The sequence below is a fragment of the Saccoglossus kowalevskii genome, chromosome 19 (assembly GCF_978046115.1).
Source record: "Saccoglossus kowalevskii chromosome 19, keSacKowa6.1, whole genome shotgun sequence".
Taxonomy (NCBI): domain Eukaryota; kingdom Metazoa; phylum Hemichordata; class Enteropneusta; family Harrimaniidae; genus Saccoglossus; species Saccoglossus kowalevskii.
The window spans coordinates 21653250-21667364 of NC_140659.1; the positions used below are offsets into that span (position 1 = coordinate 21653250).

A 14115-nucleotide genomic window follows, 5' to 3' on the forward strand; every position below is an offset into this window, starting at 1 on the left:
CCCAATGTACGAGAAGGTCACTGAAGACTACGTTGTTTTATGGCATGTAATTACAATCAAATCGAGCGTAAATTTTTAACTAGGTAGAATAATGCATAGCGCATGTACCGTGTATCTGTAACGCGTGTCGTTTCACCGTTCTAGCCCCGGCTTCATATATACTCGAGAAGGTTTAGCCGAGGTGCGATTTGTGACGCAGAATTAAAATCACTTTATATGTAATAAGGTTCATGTACACAAATATAGGACTAATTCAATGAATGGGTGGGAGCGAATCTTCCTAAATAAGATGAAACACTACTTTAACAATCAGAATTTAAGGCCCCTTCCATGTTCGACTCGTCTACGAACTGGGTATAGCAGCAATGTTAACGCTGTAAATATGCAAAGGTATATGCCCATATTTGTATATTCATTATGCTCTAGAAAATACGGTATTGGGTACTTACTGACTATTGCTAATCAGAATAACGTTTAACTTGATCTCATGCAGCTAGAATGTAACAAGTATTTTCCCAAAATTCTCCAAATTGGAATTGGTTTTACAGTATTTTAAACTTTATGAAATATAGCACTACGAAACTGTTGAATTCTCAGCTCGACATCCAACTGCAGTGACACAATTGCTGTTATCTGGCATCCATTCGCTTGTATACGTTGCGAGTATTTCGTTTCATGACTTTTGAATCAATAAAGAGCACCTACCTTTCGTCGATTTAGTGTCCAGCCTTTGAGCAGAATCACTAATGCTGGATCATTGATCTCATTTCGTTTGTGATAAGTGTGTTCGTTTTTTTACGTGTTCATCGGTTGATTCTCAGTGGAGGAATGGGTACAAACTGAACTCTTGCCACTGGTCACAATGAGAACATCGCCCTCTCTAGCCGTGTTGTCAAATTCAGTCGTTCGAAGTAAGACCCTCTAGCTTAATAAAAAAAGTATAAATTATTTTTAAATACACTATGCTATACTATATAGCAAATGGATGTGATTATTTACGCCAAATATACCATGCACCTCACTAATTAAGTTATAATTATTTGTTTGGGGTAATGAAATCTGCAATTGCGTTCTTAATGCGAAAATTGGTTACATAACGCAAATAAAATAAACCTAAGTGGTCTATACAAAATGGCGACGCACAAGAGAGTCGTCGTATTTTGTATTGCTTTTAATTTTTCGAATTTGTTGTTATTGCTCAGTACGTTCTCAGGTAAATATTCTATTTATTTATGTTTCTACTTACTTTGGTGATGGATGTGTGGCTCTTATGTCAAACGCAAGACCCCATTATATATACGTACACTCTAATCACAGGTGTGTGGCATTCTAATTTTACCCTAAGCGCAAGTCAAACTTACATACGGTAAGTCGGTTCGTCCCACAAGTTAATTCGTCCCAAAGTTGATTCGTCCCACAAGTTGATTCGTCCCAAAGTCGATTCGTTCCACAAGTCGATTCGTCGGATTTAAGGTTAGCCAAATACTAACTCGCCAAATAAGCACAAACACATCCAAACAACGAACTGTTCACGTACACGTCATGCACTGGCATGCGTAATTGTTCGTTACGCCATTTTGTTTTTGCCGACGTTATATACAAATACATCTTACGTACAACGCTGAGTTATTAGTTAATAAATACAAATACACCGTACAAGTTATTAGTTAATAAATACAAATACTCCTTACATGCAACATAGAGTTATTAGTTAATAAATACAAATACATCGTACAAGTTATTAGTTAATAAATACAAATACACCGGACATTCAACGTACAAGTTATTAGTTAATAAATACAAATACACCGTACACGCAACGTAGAGTTTTAGTTAATAAATACAAATAATCCGTTCACGCAACGTGGAGTTATTAGTTAGCGTGTCAGTAACAGTTGGCATAGAAATTGACCCTGTTCAAGATCGTAATGCTGACCAAAAATTTTAAAAATAGACGAATGTGAATTGGGACGAATCGACTCGTGGGACGAATGTGAATTGTGACGAATTGACTGTGAATCAGTTGAGGCATCACTGTCCTTAGAAAGTAAGGTCTGCCAATGTAGACCAAATTGTGATTTTGTGTACCATATGAAGAATTATGGTCAGTGTGTGCAATTTCTCAATTGTTTAGTGAGACTGTATTAATCAAAATGGTTGCTAAAATAATAACATTAATTTGCCTACATTTCTAGTGATACTGGGAGATATACAAAACAATGATAATGTTGAGCCAGTTGTTATTGATCATCTTGGTGTGGATGAAGACCTGCTAGAAGATCATGATAGTCAGTATCCATCATCTACAGTTCTAGAGAATGAACTCACTGGAGATATTGTAGACGATGATACCACTAAGGATGTATGTCATGCCAGTGATATCATAAGTGAAGTAGGATTGAATGATTCAGAAATTATACCAAGTAATAATGTCACCAAAGAGATGGAAGACGATGATAACGATGAGGGGGTATGTTTTGCAACGAATCATACAGAAGAAAATAAACCCAGATTCCAGTGTACCAAAGTTGAACTTGCCGAAAATGAAACGGCCGCTGTAAAAATAGTGAACAACACAGAACTCTTTCAGACGTTGAATAGACTGAATACGTCTGAAGGGCCGTGTGCTATTGTTTTATTCTATGCGCCATGGTGTAGATTCAGTGCAGCAGTTGCACCACATGTGAATGCTGTTGGGAGAGCATATCCAATGTTACATGTACTAGCAGTGGATGCTATACAATTTAGTGGGTATGTATTTTCTTTTTTCTAACCAGGTGCTCTGTTTTCAGCTGTCAAGATTTCAATATAGTAATTAAACATGTGAAAAAATGGTCACTGAAAATTCACTGAATTTTACAACACAACAGTACCAGAGGTCGGGTATAAATGCCAGGATGTGTGACCTTGGGGGCCAGGTATAAATGCTAGGATGTGTGACCTTAGGGGCCAGGTATAAATGCCAGGGTGTGTGACCTTAGGGGCCAGGTATAAATGCTAGGATGTGTGACCTTAGGGGCCAGGTATAAATGCCAGGATGTGTGACCTTAGTGGCTAGGTATAAATGCCATGATGTTTGACCATAGGGGCCAGATATAAATGACAGGATGTGTGACCTTAGTGGCTAGGTATAAATGTCAGGATGTGTGACCTTAGACGCCAGGTATAAATGCCAAGATGTGTGACCTTAGGGGCCAGGTATAAATGCCAGGATGTTTGACCTTAGAGGCCAGGTATAAATGCCAGGATGTGTGACCTTAGGGGCCAGGTATAAATGACAGGGTGTGTGACCTTAGGGGCCTGGTATAAATGCCAGGATGTATGACCTTAGGGGCCAGGTATAAATGCCAGGATGTGTGACCTTAGGGGCCAGGTATAAATGTCAGGATGTGTGACCTAAGGGACCAGGTATAAATGCCAGGATGTGTGACCTTAGTGGCTAGATATAAATGCCAGAATGTGTGACCTTAGTGGTCAGGTATGAATGCTAGGATGTATGACCTTAGTGGCTAGATATAAATGCCATGATGTTTGACCTTAGGGGCCAGGTATAAATGCCAGGGTGTGTGACCTTAGGGGCCAGGTATAAATGCCAGGATGTTTGACCTTAGGGACCAGGTATAAATGCCAGGATGTGTGACCTTAGGGGCCACATATAAATGCCAGAATGTGTGACCTTAGTGGCCAGGTATGAATGCTAGGATGTGTGACCTTAGTGGCTAGATATAAATGCCAGGATGTGTGACCTGAGGGACCAGGTATAAATGCTAGGATGTGTGACTTAGTGGCTAGATATAAATGCCATGATGTTTGACCATAGGGGCCAGGTATAAATGACAGGATGTGTGACCTTAGTGGCTAGGTATGAATGCTAGGATGTGTGACCTTAGGGCCAGGTATAAATGCCAGGATGTGTGACCTTAGGGACCAGGTATAAATACCAGGATGTGTGATCTTAGGGACCAGGTATAAATGCTAGGATGTGTGACCTTAGGGACCAGGTATAAATACTAGGATGTGTGACCTTAGTGGCTAGATATAAATGCCATGATGTTTGACCTTAGGGACCAGGTATAAATGCCATGATGTTTGACCTTGGGGACCAGGTATAAATGCCATGATGTTTGACCTTAGGGACCAGGTATAAATGCTAGGATGTGTGACCTTAGGGACCAGGTATAAATGCCAGGTTGTGTGACCTTAGGGGCCAGGTATAAATGCCAGGATGTGTGACCTTAGGGGCCAGGTATAAATGCTAGGATGTGTGACCTTAGTGGCTAGGTATAAATGCCAGGATGTTTGACCTTAGTGGCTAGGTATAAATGCCAGAATGTTTGACCTTAGGGGCCAGGTATAAATGCCAGGATGTGTGACCTTAGGGGCAAGGTATAAATGACAGTATGTGTGACCTTAGGGGCCAGGTATAAATGCCAGGATGTGTGACCTTAGGGGCCAGGTATAAATGCCAGATTTTGTGACCTTAGGGGCCAGGTATAAATGCCAGGATGTGTGACCTTAGGGGCCAGGTATAAATGCCAGGATGTGTGACCTTAGGGGCCAGGTATAAATGCCAGGATGTGTGACCTTAGGGGCCAGGTATAAATGCCAGGATGTGTGACCTTAGGGGCCAGGTATAAATGACAGGATGTGTGACCTTAGGGGCCAGGTATAAATGCCAGGATGTGTGACCTTAGGGGCCAGGTATAAATGCCAGATTTTGTGACCTTAGGGGCCAGGTATAAATGCCAGGATGTGTGACCTTAGGGGCCAGGTATAAATGACAGGATGTGTGACCTTAGGGGCCAGGTATAAATGCCAGGATGTGTGACCTTAGGGGCCAGGTATAAATGCCAGATTTTGTGACCTTAGGGGCCAGGTATAAATGCCAGGATGTGTGACCTTAGGGGCCAGGTGTAAATGCCAGGATGTGTGACCTTAGGGGCCAGGTATAAATGCCAGGATGTGTGACCTTAGGGGCCAGGTATAAATGCCAGGATGTGTGACCTTAGTGGCTAGGTATGAATGCCAGGCTGTGTGACCTTGGGGGCCAGGTATAAATGCCAGGATGTGTGACCTTAGAGGTCAAGTATAAATGTGTGACTTTCAAGGGTCAGGTTTAAGGCCTGTTAACTACAAATAGTACATACAGGTATGCATAACTAAAGAAATATTACGTGTAACAGAATACTTGTATTTTAGTTCCTCCTTTCAATTTTACTTGTGGTTGTGATCAAAATTTATTTAGGCTTGTCTGCGCACATTCAGACTACAGTGTAAAGGCCAGTGTTAAATTTGGTGACCAGTTTAGTATGATAGAAAGCATGTACAGTCTTCAAATTACCACAATAGACAGAATATACATGATTCTGGCATTTCATAATAAATGCTTTCTATTGATAATTGCACTTTCAAATAATATTCATGAGATATGTCTACGTCATAACCTTGTTAAAGGTCATTAGCATATTGTGTACACAGTGGGCAAGCTTCGGTCCCTTGTTCCATATTCCAGAGTGGTTTTGTCTTTATAAAATATTTGGTAGCAGCTTGCGAATCCATAACTGGGGCCAACAATTTTGCAATGTCATCATCTTTTATCACAGCTATTGCATTTCTATAAATAAAAATTCTTCCTATTACAAGCCCATCATGATATCCATATAGTGAGACATTCTAACATAGGGCCACCCCTATTTTTTTGGCATTTTCCATGTTCAGAACCCTGGGCTCTTTACCCAGATAAATACGGTATGCATACAAGCTAACAAGGCACGCCAACTCAACGAATGCTCTGCAAAAGATTTGTACACACTCCTACCATGTCATACTTTAATATAATATGCAATTACAATTCTGGTTTCCTAATAAATTAGTTGCACTTAGTTGCACTCTGATTTCATATCACCATAATGTCAAATTAATAAACATCTACCACTAGAGGGCGCTGTTGCATGCAGTCCCAAGATTTCACATACTGTAAATAGAGAAATATTCCCTGCATATGATGACATTGCAAAGATACTGATTCCTGAAGGAAACAATACATTCTATTGTTAAATTTAAATATTCACTGGGTTTGAATTTAGAGCATTTAGTTATCGGCCGAAAAAACAAAAAATAAAATGCACCAAATAATTAAAACCCTATGCAGTAGAGTAGAATAGAATGTAATGCATGTAATGTAATTCTCTTTATTATTGAAACTATCTTTATTGATGATTGTATTTCATAGTTTGATATTTAATATTATTTGTTCATTTAACAACTTTTCAAGCATATTTGCGATAACACAGTGGTCTACACGGTGATAAATTCATTTTTACAGACACATTTACCACAAGATGGAAAATAAACAAAAATTGTTAGTATGGTATTGTGTCTAAAGGGCAGTTGGCGTTGCCAGGATGTGTTGATATGGGTCCCATACGATGTATACAACACATGTAAAATACATTGTTTTCATTTGAACAGGTGCAAGCCACCATCCTTTAACTTCTGTGACTTATAATAAGAAATTAAATGTATGTGTTAATTATGGTATTTTAGCAATAAATGTACAATTCACAGTCTTACACTTTATCTTTTTTTTGCCAGTTTGAATGCTAGATTTGGTACTGTGGCTGTACCCAATCTCATTCTATTCCACAATGGTAAACCAGTTGCAAGATACAATCAAACAGAAAGAACATTTGAACAGTTTAAATCATTTATCAAGAACCATACAGGTACATGTACTACTGTAAAATCAGTATTAGAAGCTGGAGAGTCTATTAAAATGGTACAATGCAAGAGAGGGAATGCGGCTTCTATTAGAGCATCTGCGCATATGAGAAAGTGAATTTTTGGTTTGCAATTGTTCCAAAAAAATGGGTGTGGCTTCTATTCGGGATGCAACATTTTTGGGGCTAATATGAGAATACCATGCCTTATCATACCTAGAACATGTGGTTCTCTTGATTTTATGTGTTTTATAACTCGTGATATTTGGAAAATAGTTTCTCTGAGGGGCTCAAACTATTTATTTTTTATTATTATACCAGGATGTGTTTCAGCTTTGTTTTCACAACCATAGACAGCTGTATATTTTGTGTACTTTGCATCTTTCAAGAAAATTTAACAAAATTGCATGGCTAGTTTTAAAATGCAATATTGTGATCCAGTATGAAGTGCTTCATAGAACTTTGACTAAGAGTGTTCATGTGTGAGTTGAATTATTGTGTTTACCATGTTGCATTAACAAAATCTTTTGCAAAATCAACATATAGATCAACAACCTTGTGATATCACGCTGTTTTAATCGAGATAGGATAATGCATTCCTGTATTTTCCTGTATCATGTAGTACATTTTTTCCTCACATGGTCCATATGATTCATGCTTTCAAGGGAAAACTAAATGCCAGGATATTTGACCTTGGGGGGCCAGGTATAAATGCCAGGATGTATGACCTTAGTGGCTAAATATAAATGCTAGGATGTGTGACCTTAGGGGCCAGGTATAAATGCCAGGATGTGTGACCTTAGTGGCTGGATATAAATGCCAGGATATGTAACCTTAGGGGCCAGGTATAAATGCCAGGATGTGTGACCTTAGGGGCCAGGTATAAATGCCAGGATATTTGACCTTAGGGGCCAGGTATAAATGCCAGGATGTGTGACCATAGGGGCCAGGCATGGCGAACAATGAAACATTCACACTCTTTCTGTTGTGTTATTACTACACACCCGATGTTCTGTACAGTATCCTTCTACGCAATACTACACAAGTTATTCTCCTTTGATTTATCTGAACTTTGCGTCATTTGCAGGAATTGATGCAGATGCTACGGTTGAAGTAACAGATGAGGACTACCTCGGACCATTACCCAGCGTACCCACAGTTGAACCAGACTATTTCCTGTGGTTTTCAACCTTATTTGTCATTGCCTTTATTTGCTATTTATTCAAACAAAAATTTGGAGACCGAATCATGGAGCGTGTGAGGACTTGGGCAGAGATTCATGAACATTTAGATTGAGATGTAAAATTGGTCACTTTGTTGGAGACTGTGAAATATGCAATAATTACTGAGAACTCGAGTAGTAATCATGTCAGTTTTATTAATATCAGACTTTTTTGTGCATGACAGTAATCAACCTTGGGTGGCTTTGGAGGGTCTATATCTAATGACTTTAACCATGGAAGGTACTAACGGAAGGAGCCACGACGCTATTGTTTTAGCTTTACCCCATGATCGTTTGTCAATGTTTGTTCACAAACATTGTTCTTGTTAGCTTTTAACACCTTCGTACGATGGGTTATGCTAATCTCGAGCATTCGGTAATATTCAGAGCATGTTCGGAAGCGATAGTACCTCGCATGTACAATATTGAAAATGGCGAACTTTAATGGAAAATTGTCAGATATAACATTGATTGAAGAAGAACTGATGAAATATCATGAATTTTGTATTTGTAATGGTAATGACAGTTAATCAATGATTGCTTGTGACGATTGCATTATTCAATGGTACCATTTTGGCGCCCGAAACTGTCGAAATTTTTGACCACCGGACATCAGCGAACACCAACAGAAAAGATAGTATCGAAAGAAGAGCATGCCTCCACACTTTCTCTGTGATAATATTTCTTAGGAGTCCTTAGGAATTGTTGTTGTATGCACTCGAAATCTTGTTCTAGTTACAGTTGCTAATATTTAAAACATGGGAAATTTGTGAAGTCAAACGTTCATCTGTTGAATTTCCGGTTGTGAAATACGTATTTTGACCTTTTAGATCTAAACAAACCCAGTGCGCATGTGTGATGACCGTAGTTTCTTAATGCGCATATATTTCATAGTCACATTAAAAAAATGGCGGGGTTGTATCATACTCCGCTAACTCGTTACTTGTGTAAACAATCGCAAACTATCATGGACATCAAAGATGAGCTAGACAATGGCCTTATCAGGATTAATTTGGGTTGAAACAAAAGGAAATAAGCCAATTAAGAGGCTTAATTGGCCACTTGATAGGTGTCGTGGCTCCTTCCGTTAGTACCTTCCATGCTTTAACTAAGCAAGTCTTGTAAACGAACAAAAATGGGAGACAAGATAATGTTGACAAAATTATCTTGTGTTTTTAGGGTTCAATACTGTTACAATAACTTATTATTTTCATATCATTAAGAATGACTTTTTAAATTAACTGGAATAAATTACTCTGTTTCATTGGCATTGCTACAAAATATTTTGAAGGAGGTTTAATTTGATTAAACATGAATGTCAGTGTAGCTCCCTGCCTAGAACTCCAACAAATAGTGACTCTAGTGTGAAAATGTCATCATCTAGTCGTGAAAATGGTTTCCATTCCCACAATACACTGCTGCCCATGGTGTGTGTAGTTAATTTTTGTGGTCGACTCTGTAATAAATGGTTTGATTAGATGTATTCATTATTATCATATCTTTGTAACCCTTTTAGTGATATCAAATTTTGGCACCATCTGCAAAAAGTACAGTCTGCTCCTCTCCACATGAAATGTTGATAAAAAAATTACAAACCTTTTGATCAAAAACTAAAAGTAATATCTAATAAAAACGGTGAGTGTGGTCCAAAATAATTATATAATTTAGAACAATTTTACTGGAGAGAATATTTACCCTGAATTTTAGGCAGGTAAATTATCAGGCATTCAACGAGTTAGAGGTTTGAGCTGAATTGAAGATTGTATCCTGTTCATCGTGCTTAATTATTATAAGATCATACCATCAGAATATCGAAAATGGAAAAAAAATGGGGTTCACCTGATGATTTTGTGAGATACAGTAGTCCGAAATATCATGGAAAATTTCCAAAATTGTCATTTTTACACTGGTTTCTATGGTGAGATTATTCATTCGTATCTCAAAATTTCACTCAATTACATGGGATTATTATGTATATTAAATCCAACATTGTTATTCAATTTTGAAAAAAACGAATAATTTAGGGAGTAAAACGAGTTTCCAGGGTGATACTAGTTTTCAATTATATCAATGAGGTTATCTCCCATAATGCATTGCATATATGTGCAGTAACATGCTCAGTAGTGAAAAATTTAAATTCGGCTCACACTATAGTCTATCATTGAATATTATGTGTGGGAAATATTGTACATATTATTGGAAAATAATGTTACATACAAATTGATTGGATAATGTAAAGTACAAGACTGGTAACTCGATTAAAGTTTGTAAACAAAATGATTTATTAGCTTGATATAGCAAAGCTATTTATATCACTGATCGGCCTTTAAATAGACCTAAAGGACTGTCAACAGCCTGAGTCTAGCCGCTGCAGACCACATAATACGAGGTTATTACGAGGATACCGAAAAGTATGCACTAATACAGTATAGCAGGAGTATAGACAGACACGCAGCAGAGGTCGATGTGACCGCATACTGTCTGAGTGAACTTCTTTGTATTGGGTCTGGTCAAACCCATGTAATCATTCCATATTTGGAATTTGCATATCCTTTTATTGATTTGTTTTAATTTCATGAAGTCGTATGCTGGAAATAAATTTGTACTACCAGCATCTTTATGTATTCAAATTAGACCATTGAATACACCATTCTGTAAACTGCGCCCTCTAGTGATGAAAATCGTGTATGATAAAAACGGATGAGACAAACGCTGTTCTACTCTTTGTTATTGCTTTGATCCATAGTCATAAATCAGTGAAGCTTGTGTTTTTTGAGAGATGTTGACCGTATATAGATGACTGGTTTGATCTACATTCCTCCATCCTTGTGCGTCATTTTGACGTCACGGGAGCGTTCTATCACCAGTGGCATGGTGCATTTCATTAGTTTTGGTGCAGTAGAAATGATAAAATAATCTCGTCTAGTTGTGCTTTATTTTATACAAGACTTTTTTTCTATTTCTCAACATTATTGAACTAGATGTATGCGCATTATTTCATTTCTTTTAGTACCAAAAAAAATATTTTTTAGTCAATTTTTGTTTACCAAACTTTATTTTAAAATTGTAAAAAATCGATTTTGCTTTTGAATTTCAAGACATCGCCCTCAGTGACTAAGTTGCACGTATTACAAGTAGCAAAGTAACTATGGATTGTCTTCACTACAATTCAATAGTGCATGAGCCAAATGTTGAAGCTTTATTACTGTGTCACGGTAATGGATGATAGTTGTTTTGCAAACTATAGCAGGGTGGTCAAACCGAAGTGGGTATAATTTTTTCTAATGTACGCCTCGCAGGGAAAACTAAAAATAAATAAAACTTCTGGAAGAAATTCTCTGGAAACCCGTGTCCGGAAGCAATATCGTGCATAACACTTGGAAAATGTCTGACTTCACTTTATTTCACAAAGGCAACGATTTTAACTGAACTTGAAGCTCAGACTGAGAAAATACAAGTTGATGATGCTTGTAAGCGAACTGTGGATTTCAAGTAGCTTGCCGTGCCTAGCTGTTATTTTCCCGTAACTCTAATCTGTTACCTCCGCCGAGTAACGGTTTAAGTCTTTTTTTCCCGTATTATGTACCAATGGAAACGACAAATTCTCTAGGGTAATAGGTGTAACTAATAATTTGAATGTATTCAGTTTGGCAACCAGCAAAAAGAAATTCCACAAAAAAATCCAAATCTGAGAATATAAAGTTTTAAATTGCGGGCTAGAATTATCCCGAGTTTTGTTTCTATAATTTGTTTTCTCTTTCCTTGCATTCAAATTATAAAGTGTCTCAAAATATCGCTTATAGGAACCAGCCAATACGCCAACCTTTAACGACTCAAAATAACCATCCATCGAAACGGTCATTACATTACATTACATTACTTATTGTGTCAAATAAAGTTATATTATATCGTGCTATGTTTGTTTTTCTTCCAAAATAAATCATTATTCAGAACTTTCGAAGAAAATATTTGTTTTCAGATTCTGTGAACTTATGTTTTAGGGATATATTTTTTGTAAACTTGAGTAAAGTTCACAAAATCAAACGCCTTTGAACGATATCGTTACGACAATTGGCCTGATGTTCTTCTTCGGCTAATATTGTAATCCCGAGATAAGAATTTATTATTTCAGCTGGTTTTGATTCAAAATGTGTGCATATTAATTGAATCATTTAGTAAGAAACATGTTGATTTCATGACGTCAGTCACGCTACTAATCGACAGCTGATTTGTAATTTCGTTTGCCAAACTGTATTGCCATTTGATTATGTGTACTGGTTATTTTAGCACAAAAAAGGTAGTGAAGCAAACTGATTTGAGAAACGGATAGAGTGTGACGTAGTGCTTTAATTGGGGTGTGTATATTCAATTCAGTTCAATTAGGGGTTCAGATATTCTTGGACGATCCAGTTTATTTGCCCAAATACTAAGTCTTGTAGTTTGTAATCACGGTAAGGTTAAGGAGTTTGAGAATACGAACATATGTGTGTGCGTTAGTGGTCAAGATAGATGAATGTACATTAATTTGCAAATGAATACAATAATTAGCATATATATTCATAAGGTAATTAATTTATTTATATGCAAATGCTATATAAATTCATCTATCTTGACCCTGGTACTCGTTGCGTCTAGAAAATCGTGTAAATCTTGAGATGAAACCCGGCGTATAAATCTAGTGTAGGGTAGGGAACCGCGGGGGCAGGAGTCACGAGTAGAAACGTCCACAGGGTATGCGAGAACCTAAGGGGATTTTACAGCGAGCGCAAGATATTTACATACACCTAACTCGCGCACCCGCTAGGTAATTACCGAGGGACTTTGCAACATCCCCAGACACTTTGCTAGACGCCCCAACGACCGTTGTAGACGCAATAAAGTTACATACACTCTCACGTGACAGTTAATCAAAACACCGGACGCGGTATGCCTTTGATGTGTGGGCACGAGGAACAGGGGTAGTTGGAATATTCCATTGCTTTGTAGGTATAACAATCATTGCTGTGTAACACTTGGAAGAAATATAAAACGAACATAAAACTGGAAATAAATATTAACAAGAAACGTTAAAAGTAAATTCCTTCGATTGTTAGTTTGTTGAGATGTTGTCAATGGGTTTATACACAGTCCTATTAAAAATGTCGCGTTTGCGCATAATGGCATGTCCCATTGCCAGTTTGCCATACAGCGCCCAGTCAGTCTTTCCCAGAAATCTTCTACTTACTAGTATATAGTTTTACCACAGGGAGCCCAGGAACTATAATCAACTGTAATACGCAGTCTCTATGAGCGAGGGGGGGGGGGGTATCGGCTGGTATCTAGTGTAAGAAATAGACAAGGGATGAAGGCTCCAGCCAGCTCACATTTTTTAAACTCGAAAAAACGGACGACAAAAATAAAAAATAAAATCTAAAAAAAATACCAGGTTGAAGAATATTAGTTGTTTCTTCAAATTTCGCCAAAGCCCTACCTACATTTTACCGATATCTGCAGAATAAATCAAGAAAACTACACAAATTGACTCCATTTAGGAATTCCTAACGGTTTGCCCGAACGCACGGTACAGTTGGAGGCGTGGCCTGTTCAGCATTTGTCAACAACCAATCACAAGACTGGTTACGAACCACCTGATAGTTGCGAAGTTGTATATGGACTGCTAAAAGGCGAGCCCACCCGATATTTTAATAATTATATTTATGAGTATACTCATTATTTTTTACACCCTGTAACACATTCGTCAATATTTTAATGTTATAGGCTGTGAGACTAGCGTCGAATATACAGTATAATTAAATGTGTATTTTTGTTGTTGCAGACTCTCCAATAAAGTCCTCCCATGACAGTGACGAAGAGTTGTCGGGGCAATTTTAAACTCCAGGGAAACGAATTGTTTTGAAAACAAAATAATCAACAATGATCTAACCTCAAACTAAGTAAAGAATTTAAATAATTTCAACGGTTTTATCTCTCCATCCAGTGTTTCTATTGGTCAAACCTAACCCTGTAACAGTTAATTTTAGTGGCAGACCTACCCCATACGCAACTCATATAAAAAAATAATCGACAACATTTTTGAAGAAAAAACTTATTTATTTATCAATTTACACTTTCCAGTAAGTTTTGTGATAAGGCTCCACCATCAAAATTTAGTATGTTTTTTTAATGTTATCTAGT

The 14115-nt window shown here is 37.5% G+C and overlaps 1 protein-coding gene across 1 annotated transcript; it reads left to right on the forward strand.

Moving 5' to 3' along the window:
- Positions 1 to 1131: 1131 nt before the first annotated feature.
- On the forward strand, positions 1132 to 8074 carry LOC100367422 (thioredoxin domain-containing protein 15-like). Its single transcript, XM_002735987.2, has 4 exons — positions 1132 to 1213; positions 2196 to 2751; positions 6595 to 6725; positions 7807 to 8074. Exons 1-4 carry the CDS (start codon positions 1132 to 1134, stop codon positions 8013 to 8015), a joined length of 978 nt encoding a protein of 325 aa, XP_002736033.1. The 3' UTR covers positions 8016 to 8074.
- Positions 8075 to 14115: the final 6041 nt, after the last annotated feature.

Excerpts from the sequence above, each read along its gene's own strand:
- LOC100367422 (XM_002735987.2), top strand. The coding sequence starts at position 1,132 with ATGGCGACGCACAAGAGAGTCGTCGTATTTTGTATTGCTTTTAATTTT. Across the intron at positions 2,752-6,594 it reads GATGCTATACAATTTAGTGG|TTTGAATGCTAGATTTGGTA; the intron begins GTATGTATTTTC and ends TTTTTTTGCCAG. Across the intron at positions 6,726-7,806 it reads ATTTATCAAGAACCATACAG|GAATTGATGCAGATGCTACG; the intron begins GTACATGTACTA and ends CGTCATTTGCAG.